Genomic DNA, 9,491 nt, shown 5'->3' with positions numbered 1-9,491 from the left:
AGAAGAAGAAGAAGAAGAAGACACATCATACATATCTCCATCCAACATAAGAACCGCATTTGACACAGTAAATATCGACCACGGTGTGCAATCCGGTCATCATCATCCTATCTTCCTCCTTCCCAGCATACACATTCACTCTGTTCACACAAATCCAAAACTGGTGAAATTGCATATGGTCTTCCAAATCCATCAACAGCTTGTGTGAAATTGCATATGCTCTTCATATTTGGCTTCCCAAAAAACCCAAATCAAACTTGAAGAAGAAAACTTACACCTTACTGAAGAGGTAAGCTTTCCCATGCCGGGATTGAAATGACTAAAAAGTAAAAACAGTCAAACAAGATGGTGTCAGTATCTTGCATATGCCAACACAATACTAAGACATTGTGAACCCAACTAGAAGAGAATAATAATAACTATGAGACATTGTGACGCCATGCAAAACCCAAGTAAGATCAAAGACTCCAACTCATTTAAACATTGGAAGAGGAGAGAGTGCGGCAATGTCTTCAACCATTAGGACTAACTGATTGCATTTAGCATCAAAACCACAATCAAATCCAAGATTTATAACACAGCTTAGGCATAGGATAGTCTCAAGATCACGGACCATAGAAAGAGGAGAAAGAATCTAACAACGTTTGAAGCATACATTGATCTAATTGCCTACATCAGAGAGCTTGGCAATAAAAATGGGATGCAAGACAGTCTCCAAACAAAGTATCCCCAATTCACGTTCCTTTCTTATCTGAATCAATGATAAATGTATCCATGATCGAGAGATATGATCATCAAGATTCCAGATATCATCAAAAGGCACATGATATTTCTCAATCAAACTTAGATCATCTAATAATGTAATCGTCATCAAAACACAATCATAGTGAGATGAAACACCCAAATAATGATCTGATCATCAGAAGAAACGAAATCGCAATAATAACCCAGATTAAGATTTTAGCAGCAAAAAAAAAGTAAAACCCAGAAATCAATCAGATTCAAACCTTAGAGACGACATCATCGTAGAGAGCAAGATTGGTCTTGCAGTGCTTACAACTGTAAGACTTACCTTCCAAATTCACCAAGAACAATCTACCCATCTCTCTCTCTTAACAAACTATTTCCAGAATCTATAAAAGCAAAAACAAAATCAAATCGCAAAAGAAGAGTGTGTGTGTGTGTGTGAGATAAAAAAAGTTAGGATTTTTTTCTCCCGATTTTGGGTGAAAGGAAGAACCTTTAAAATAGAGAAATATCAAAAGTGTGTTCTTTGACGACGATATTAAAAGCAAGAAAAAAGAAAAAAAAAACACACACACACTTTTTTTTTTTTGTTGTTGTAGTAACGTGGACCTGACAAAGTCATGGATGGCCTTGGTATATACGGAACTCATTTTTTTTTTTTATGCGACTTACGATAAATCTCTATTGTATCTTTTTCATATATTACTACACTACGATTTGATTTGGTATAATTGTTTAGTGATTTGCTTCTTATCGTTTGGTTTGAGTGTAAACCCTCTGAGACATAAAGAGTCTTCCGTAGAACCGAAGACCCACCCCAGCCGCGTCACTCTGCGTCGTGAAATTGAACTACGGCGAAACTTAAAAGAAGGGTGTTTTTTTTGGCGTTTCCTTCTGCTTCTTCCAAGTCAAATCTCATCTCTCACTCAGTTGGTCGTCGGTACGTTAAAGAGCTCCTAAAACTATGCGAAAAGATTCTGACTTCTGAAACCATCTTCATAATAAACCTGTAGCAGCAAAAGACTAAACCTTTGATTTTTCTCTTTGGGTTACTTAGAAGATAGCTAGTAATATTTGATTTATATTCTCTAGGTTTCCGATCAATATACATCTCTCGTTATGTGTTCTTGTTCTTTAGCTATTTTGTTAGTCTTACGATTGTAGTTTCCGCTGCGTAGTGAATTCATTGTGATTTATGGAATTTAGTAAATCAATTTTTTGGTTTGGAATGTCTAGATTTTTGAACCTGGAGTGAGTTGCTTGTGTGATTGCTTAATTTCGGCTATGGCTGCACCCAACGTTCGTAGTAGTGGAAGCAGCTTCTCTCGCAACATATCAGTTGTGTCATCACCTCAGATACCTGGTCTCAAATGCGGTCCTAATGGCACAACCTTTATTTCTACCGGGATTCGTGATCTTGACAGTGAGATTTCTCCTTTTGTAATTACTCTTCTTATCAAGTTTACATGAGGATGTGAGAATTTTGGTTTCTGTGCTAAAAAGGATGAATCTTTTATTTGTTTCCAGGGATACTAGGTGGTGGTTATCCTTTGGGGAGCTTAGTAATGGTGATGGAAGATCCTGAAGCGCCGCATCATATGGATCTTTTAAGAACTTTCATGTCTCAGGGTCTTGTTAATAACCAACCACTTCTTTATGCTAGTCCTTCGAAAGATCCGAGAGGGTTTCTTGGTACTTTGCCGCATCCTGCATCATCCAAAGAGGATAATAAGCCTACTGTGCCCGAGCCTGATCATGTGATTCTTTCTTGTCCTTACCTTCTTTCTGTTTGCTTTTTCTTGGTAGACGTGAGAATTTTAGTTACAAATTGGGTAGTGTGCACTGTTGTTAATTTTGTAGGGAGAGAGCTTGAGGATCGCTTGGCAGTATCGGAAGTATTTGGAAAACCAGAAGAGTTCAATTGGTAATATAGTTAAAGCGGTTATATATTGATTGAGCTACTAGTAAGCTAAAATCATTCTTTGGGAACATAATTCTCTTTGTGTAATTCTGGATCAGATGATTACTCCAATGACTTTGATATGAGAAAGCCCTTGGAGAGGCAATATCTTAGCGGACGGCCAATAGATTGTGTCAGTCTGTTAGACTCTGCGGATCTTTCCGTTGCTCAGGACCACTGTGCTACGTTTTTATCAAAATTTCCAAGGTTCTGTGGCATACCTTTCTTATTCAATGCTTAATTACTTTTTTTTTCAGGTTTCAAATCCATTAATTTTGTTGCCCACTCCCATATCTATGTAGCAAAATGTGCCCAAGCTCTATTTTTACATCTCTCATATAATTTCAAATGTGCTACATTCTTGGGAGGGACTTAGGATTTATAAATGCAAGATGATACAATGTGTTTATATTGTTTTTGTTCGTCACTTAGTCAGATATTGTTCAAATTCTACTCTTATCTTTGTGGCTTTGTTAAGAAGCTTGTCCTATTTTCTTAAAAACCTGTGTGATGATTTCCACAGAAACAGTAGTAACATCGCATCCATTGGCCGCATTGCAATCCAGTCATTCTGCTCTCCCCTGTGTGAGTATTCTGAAAAGGTAATTAGGAGAGTTCTCTGTAACTTTTATCCTATATTCAACAAGGCTTTCTTACCAAAATTCTCCTGACTCTATAATTTCTGAACCCTGAAGCTTGTACCAGGATCTTGTTGTTATGTATTATTAGTTTTTTTGACATTTTGTTTCTATTAACACAGGAAACAGACATGCTTTCGTTTATAAGATTGTTGAAAAGTATGTTGATGGTTTCGAATGCGGTAGCCATTGTCACTTTCCCGCCTTCCCTGCTCTCCCCTTCTTCCTCAAAAAGACTGCAGCACATGGCAGATACCTTACTCTCTATCAAAGCGATCCCAGGTTTGTTTCTCTGATCTTCTTATCCATTAGTCTATTATAGTACTTGTTTCTGACCAAGTATCTTTGCCCTTTCCCAGACGGTGACAAGGAATTGGAGAAACTTCTGACTGGTTACAAGGACATAAATGGATTCCTCAACATACAAAAGGTTGCTCGTATCAATACACAGGTAATTTTCCAAGTGTATTTTTCAATGTAAAGATGTTATTATTACATACACAAGGTTGCACGAATTATCTTTTTGATGAGAATGTCATGAACATAATGGATCTTCACTTTAGTGCTTAAACACTGGTTTTATCTAAACAGGTGCCTGTAATTCTGGAGGCAAAAACCTTCTCAATGAGCTTGAAGAAGAGAAGATTCTTGGCTCTAGAGTGTCTGAATCAAGCCCCTGTAGACGGGTCCAGTGGAACATCGTACGGCACAACGGGGAGCTGCTCAGGATCATCCAAATCCGGAGCACTCGATTTTTGAGTTGCTGAGTTAGTCTTTCTTTACTTCTTCTGTAGGCGTTTGTTTGAGTTCTCCATTGAGTTCTCCGATTTCACTGATGAACTAAGCAATTACATTAGAGTGTTTGGTCTTGAAAACAGTTTTGACCTTGTCTTAATAGAAATCAAAGTGTTCTGTTGAAATAAAAAAAAAGGATAGAAATCAATGTGTTTTTCTAGAATGAAATCAACGTGGTCTTCTTCTAAGCCAAGCCAAACTATGACCAATAATAAATGCTAATTACTAAACGGTCAATTAGTATGTTCACGTTCTGGTTGTTTATATAAATAACCAAAACATCTAAAGAAATGAAAGTTGGGGCCATTGAATGATGTGTTCAAAAATATGGTTGAGCTATATTTGGTGATCCTTTAATTTTGGTGTTCCTTAACTTCCCAACTAACGACCATATCATTTGAATTATTGTTCATAAATCTCTCTTTATATATACGACCTTATTCGTTTATTGACTTTCTCCTTTCCAAAGATTCTTTCTACATGAGAAACAGAGAAAGAAAGAAAAAGTTTTTTTTTTTTGTCAAACGTTTTTTTCATGATTTGTATGTATTTGGTAGCTTTCCAAGAGAAAAATATTAGAGGAAACAAAAAAAAAAAAAGAATAGAAAAAATTTGTAAGAGAGAAACAAATCCTTAAAAAGGAAATAAACAGTAATGCACGTGAGAAAGGTTTTTTCAATTTTTCGTTTTGTTTGTTTTTTTATTGTTTTATAATTTTTTTTTTCTGTTATATTTCGAAAATAAATAAGAAGAAAAAAACGAGTCGTTCTTGCATTTAATCTCGCACCACACCAACAAAAGAGTGAGAGAAAGAGAGAAGATCGCTCAGGTTTGTTCATCATCTTCACCGGCCGATCTCATTTGCGGCGGAGAAAGAAACAGCCTCTGGGAAAGAGAGGGGAAGAGAGACGTGATTTTTTGTGTTGTGTGTGTTTTGAGCAAGAAAGGTTAGAAGGAAAACAATGGTTGGACCGTCGCGGCCTCAGATCGTTTTGTTTGGATCATCCATTGTTCAGATGAGTTTCGGCCATGGTGGCTGGGGTGCTATTCTCTCCGAGGTCTATGCTCGCAAGGTATCTCTTCCATTTCATCCATTACTCTCTCTCTCTCTCTCTCTCTGGATCGCTTTCTTCTAATTACTACACGTTTGTTCTTAAAAAAAATATCGTTTTTTTATAACGTAATTAACCACTAATAGAGAGCCTAATAGTACTATTTTTCTCCATTTGGATGAAAGCAAGAAGCTTTGCCTTGTTTGATATTTTCCAGAAAGAAAAAAAAAAACAAAACAAAAATTGCATTTAGTGCACAAAGCTAAAGGCGCTGAGAGATAGATATGGAGGAATTTAATGTGGTTGGTGCTCTCGTTGAATAGACATGTGAGTGACTTGACTATTGTATTTCTATGAATGACGTGTATAGGCCGACATCATTCTTCGTGGATATTATGGATGGAACTCAACTCGTGCTTTGGAAGTTGTGGACAAAGTGTTCCCCAAGGTAATGTTTCAATGTTTTTTTGGTTCTTCTCCCTTGTCAAATGTCCGTAGTCCATTAGTTTCTTCGATACTTCTAGAAAAGTTTTGTGGGCTCGTATTGGATGATTTGTACTAAGAAGACATTTTTTTTATGATGTTCAAAGTTTACCATTATAAATGCTCAAAAGGATTACACAAGTGTTTATTTTAATTGCGTACTCTTGGTTAAGCATACAAGACCCTGCATCTGTTTCAAGAGAGATGTCTTTTCATTCTTGATATCTTGAGTTTTGTTTGTTCATAAAATGTGTTAGAATGAGCTTTATGTTTGTTATATAATCAGTGTACAATGCTTCTGTTTCCGTTCCACATTTAAATGCCAACTTGTAATGGATGCAGGATGCTGAGGTACAACCTTCTCTAGTGGTTGTCTATTTTGGAGGAAACGACTCAATGGCGCCTCACCCTTCTGGTCTAGGACCTCATGTACCGCTTACTGAATACGTTGATAACATGAAGAAGATCGCTCTTCATCTTCAGGTTACTTCCTTCAGAATTGTTGGTTTATTATTAGTCTTTCTCCTGTCTGTCATGTTAAAAAGCCTTTTTAAGTGGTGATTTATTTCCCAATGAAGAGATGGGACTAAAGGCTTATGTTCCATTCATCCTCTATGTTCTGTTTCAGAGCCTTTCAGACTCGACACGTCTCATATTTCTTAGTTGCCCTCCAGTGGATGAGGCCAAAGTTCGTCAGAACCAAAGGTTTTTTTATAACTTCCCTGTTCTTTTCCACTATCACCATGTTTCTCCTTGGTTAGCCCTCCCGACTTAATAATAATGTTTCCGTGCTTCTTTTTTCTTTATTTCTCTCACAAGCCCATACTTGAGTGAGGTGATCCGCACAAACGAGCTATGCAAGACATATTCAGATGCTTGTGTGGAGCTGTGCCAAGAGCTCGGCCTAGAAGTAGTTGACCTCTTCTCTACTCTTCAAAAAGCAGATGACTGGAAAAGTGTTTGCTTCACGTAAGTATCTTTTAAGTTTCCCCTGCAATACCAAATGCGATAACTAGAGAGCTTATATATTATTGGCAACGGGTTGTATGTATTACAGAGATGGGATACATTTGTCAGCACAAGGAAGCAAACTAGTGGCGGGGGAGATACTGAGAGTGATAAAAGAAGCGGAATGGAAACCGTCGCTTCACTGGAAATCGATGCCAACCGAATTCTCAGAGGACTCTCCTTATGATCTTGTTTCAGCTGATGGCAAACAGACTGTAAACTCTTCAGAATGGACTTATTTCTGGGAAGAACAATGGGACTAAAACATTTCAACACAACAACAAGACCTTATCCTTTATATAAATTTTACTGTCTTAAATGTACTAAGCTTTGCTTTTACATTGTTTACAAGTGTCTCTCTGCTATAATCTTATTCCCCTCTTAAAAAAAAAACGTTACCATTTTAAAGTATTTATTATCCGTACAGGAATCAAATCTTGAATCAAGATTGGATCTTACTTTTCTTTGTATACGTTTACGTTAAGACATCAACAGATGTCTTCAAACTCATACTTATGGTATCACTCCCCGACAAGGGTTTTAGTGTTTTTAATAAGGTACAAAAATCACAGAGTGACTAGATTTGGTTTAATCAACAACAACATAATTGTAAGAAAATATTTAAAAATAAAAGAAATTTGCGATTTATTAATTTGGGCTTAAAGCCTAAAACAGAAATCGAACATAAAGGGCCCAAATAAAAAAGCCTTTACCCTAAAAAGCGACGGACGCATCTTCTTTCTATTACCAAACCTTTCCGCTGACGCAACCAAACTCCCAAAAAAAAAAAAAGTTAATTTATTTATTTTTCTCTCTCTCTCTCTCTTGTTTCTTCTTCTTCCGTCTGCTTCTCCTCCATCTTCTTCCAACTCTCTCTCTCTCTCTCTCTCTCTCTCTTTCTCTCTCTCTCTCTCTCTCTTTCTCTCTCTCTCTCTCTCTCTCTCTCTCTCTCTCTCTCTTGTTTCTTCTTCTTCCGTCTGCTTCTCCTCCATCTTCTTCCAACTCTCTCTCTCTCTCTATCTATCTCATTCTCTCTCTCTCTCTCTCTCTCTCTTCTTGCCCGAACGCATCGGGTCTCAAAATCCATTGATGCAGACCCTGATCTTTCTCTACTAGCACTGATCTATACATCTTATTTTTTTTTTAATATACAAATCTTGGGGGATTACTCATAAATCTGTACAGCTATGGCCGCCGCAGCCGTTTCCTCTAACCCTCGCACCGTTGAAGAGATCTTCAAAGATTATACCGCTCGTCGTACTGCTCTTCTTCGTGCTCTCACTAAAGGTCTTCTCAATTTCCCAGATTTCTTCGTTAATAATGCCTTTTGATTATTCTACCTTAACTTGTTCGCTTTGTTTTTTTTTTGTCTTCCAGATGTTGATGATTTTTACTCTCAATGCGATCCGGGTATGAAAGATTTCGACTTTGAGATAACCCTTTTTGTGAGATTTGATTATAATATTTGTTTGTGTGTTTTTGTGTGTTTGGTATGTATAGAAAAGGAGAATTTGTGTTTGTATGGACACCCAAATGAGTCATGGGAAGTGAATCTACCAGCAGAGGAAGTGCCTCCGGAGCTACCTGAGCCTGCGCTTGGTATCAATTTCGCTAGAGATGGTATGCAGAGGAAAGATTGGCTTTCTCTTGTTGCTGTTCACAGTGATTGTTGGTTGCTCTCTGTTTCTTTCTACTTTGGTGCTCGCCTTAATCGTAATGAGAGGTAACTTTCTCCTTTTTCTTTTTCTTATTCAGCATTCTCTTTGTTTTTGAGCTTTCTTAAGTCAATTCTTTCACTTCTTTACTTGATTTCTCAATGGGTTTTGTGTTCTTCTTATGTGAAACCACCTACTTGTTTTCCTGTTATGTTCCTTAGCTCTTCTAATATGAAGTAAAGATTGAAACTTTGTGATAATTATGGAGTTTGCTTGGAATGAGATTGTCTTTGAATGTGGTTTTTTTCCCCTTTGATGTTTCCCATCTTCTGCTATGTTTTGGACTGGCTTAGACTCATATCTATGGACTTCTTGTTTGTTGCATGACTTTCATGATTTCATCTATCCTAAACTTTTCTCTGCATTTTCAGAACGGGTATTCTGTGGAAGCATGTGGCTAATTTCACCATTTCATTGTTACATCCCAATAACTTTGCTGAAAAAGGTTTTGTGAAAGTTGAACATTGACAAGAAAAAGTTCCCTTTGACTAGTTCTAATGAGATCATATCACTGTCAATGTGTCATATATTCTATGGAACAGTCTTATTTTGGTTATTATCTTTTCCGCTGTACGTGAAGAGAAAAGCTGTTTTTTTTTTTTTGCATTTAGATAGGTGTATCAATCATAGGTCCAAGAAACTTGACTTTGTTTGATCTATGTGGTTGTTTCATTATACATTAACAAGTCTCTAAACTGATGGCTTCTCTACCATTTTAGTTCTCTTATACTAGTAATAAGCATTTGGTAGATGCATTCCCAAGGATAGAGAATCTGTAACCCTATATAGCTAGTAACATATAATGGTAGATAAACATTACAATCGTTTGTTATACCGATATGAAGATTCTGGATCTCTTTTTTTTTTGCGTTTCTGCTTGCTAATAGAGTTCCTAGCTTCTCTCAGCTACCTTTCCCCAATGTGTTGTCAACTCATTGAGTTATGATATTCGTTTGATTTGCAGGAAGCGGCTATTCAGTCTGATCAATGATCTCCCAACTCTCTTCGACGTAGTGACTGGTAGGAAACCCATCAAAGACAACAAGCCAAGCTCAGATTCTGGAAGCAAATCCAGAAACGGCACTAAGGTACA

At 37.1% G+C, this 9,491-nt stretch overlaps 4 protein-coding genes across 5 annotated transcripts in view; 3 read left to right on the top strand and 1 right to left on the bottom strand.

Moving 5' to 3' along the window:
• Nucleotides 1-1,334, bottom strand: part of LOC104765125 (protein yippee-like At3g11230) — a 4,714-nt gene extending 3,380 nt beyond the window's left edge. The window contains exons 1-3 of the mRNA XM_010488827.2: nucleotides 1,008-1,334; nucleotides 276-319; nucleotides 32-140 (exon numbers count right to left, since the gene is read on the bottom strand). Coding sequence (XP_010487129.1) covers nucleotides 32-140; nucleotides 276-319; nucleotides 1,008-1,103 — 249 coding nt within the window. The 5' untranslated portion in view covers nucleotides 1,104-1,334. The remainder of the gene's footprint in view (nucleotides 1-31; nucleotides 141-275; nucleotides 320-1,007) is intronic.
• Nucleotides 1,405-5,015, top strand: LOC104765219 (elongator complex protein 4-like). Of its 2 annotated transcripts, none has more exons than XM_010488933.2 (9): nucleotides 1,405-1,687; nucleotides 1,984-2,170; nucleotides 2,275-2,504; nucleotides 2,608-2,671; nucleotides 2,767-2,914; nucleotides 3,231-3,309; nucleotides 3,468-3,627; nucleotides 3,705-3,796; nucleotides 3,937-5,015. In XM_010488933.2, the coding sequence occupies exons 2-9, from the start codon at nucleotides 2,032-2,034 to the stop codon at nucleotides 4,102-4,104; spliced, it is 1,080 nt and encodes a 359-aa protein (XP_010487235.1). In that variant the 5' UTR covers nucleotides 1,405-1,687; nucleotides 1,984-2,031; the 3' UTR covers nucleotides 4,105-5,015. The 2 variants fall into 2 exon arrangements, with proteins under 2 accessions (XP_010487235.1, XP_019101194.1); XM_019245649.1 differs by lacking the exon at nucleotides 1,405-1,687 and adding an exon at nucleotides 1,694-1,814.
• LOC104765307 (GDSL esterase/lipase CPRD49-like) lies at nucleotides 5,049-7,006 on the top strand. The gene is made up of 6 exons (XM_010489038.2): nucleotides 5,049-5,213; nucleotides 5,563-5,640; nucleotides 6,018-6,158; nucleotides 6,304-6,380; nucleotides 6,495-6,644; nucleotides 6,733-7,006. The coding sequence occupies exons 1-6, from the start codon at nucleotides 5,103-5,105 to the stop codon at nucleotides 6,944-6,946; spliced, it is 771 nt and encodes a 256-aa protein (XP_010487340.1). The 5' UTR covers nucleotides 5,049-5,102; the 3' UTR covers nucleotides 6,947-7,006.
• The window catches only part of LOC104764870 (PHD finger protein ALFIN-LIKE 2), a gene marked incomplete in the record, with an annotated part of 3,482 nt that continues 1,655 nt past the window's right edge, over nucleotides 7,665-9,491 (top strand). Inside the window, 4 exon segments of the mRNA XM_019245644.1 lie at nucleotides 7,665-7,970; nucleotides 8,061-8,093; nucleotides 8,184-8,406; nucleotides 9,363-9,486. Coding sequence (XP_019101189.1) covers nucleotides 7,871-7,970; nucleotides 8,061-8,093; nucleotides 8,184-8,406; nucleotides 9,363-9,486 — 480 coding nt within the window.

This window comes from Camelina sativa, chromosome 1 (genome assembly GCF_000633955.1).
Source record: "Camelina sativa cultivar DH55 chromosome 1, Cs, whole genome shotgun sequence".
NCBI lineage: Eukaryota > Viridiplantae > Streptophyta > Magnoliopsida > Brassicales > Brassicaceae > Camelina > Camelina sativa.
This window is presented reverse-complemented; position numbering and strand designations above follow the sequence as displayed.

Bases quoted from the DNA above. Each gene is read 5' to 3' on its own strand.
- LOC104765219 (XM_010488933.2), top strand. From the start codon at position 2,032: ATGGCTGCACCCAACGTTCGTAGTAGTGGAAGCAGCTTCTCTCGCAAC. The intron at 3,628-3,704 runs GTTTGTTTCTCT...GCCCTTTCCCAG, and splicing joins CTCTATCAAAGCGATCCCAG to ACGGTGACAAGGAATTGGAG. The intron at 3,797-3,936 runs GTAATTTTCCAA...TTATCTAAACAG, and splicing joins TTGCTCGTATCAATACACAG to GTGCCTGTAATTCTGGAGGC.
- LOC104765307 (XM_010489038.2), top strand. From the start codon at position 5,103: ATGGTTGGACCGTCGCGGCCTCAGATCGTTTTGTTTGGATCATCCATT. The intron at 5,214-5,562 runs GTATCTCTTCCA...TGACGTGTATAG, and splicing joins CCGAGGTCTATGCTCGCAAG to GCCGACATCATTCTTCGTGG. The intron at 5,641-6,017 runs GTAATGTTTCAA...TAATGGATGCAG, and splicing joins TGGACAAAGTGTTCCCCAAG to GATGCTGAGGTACAACCTTC.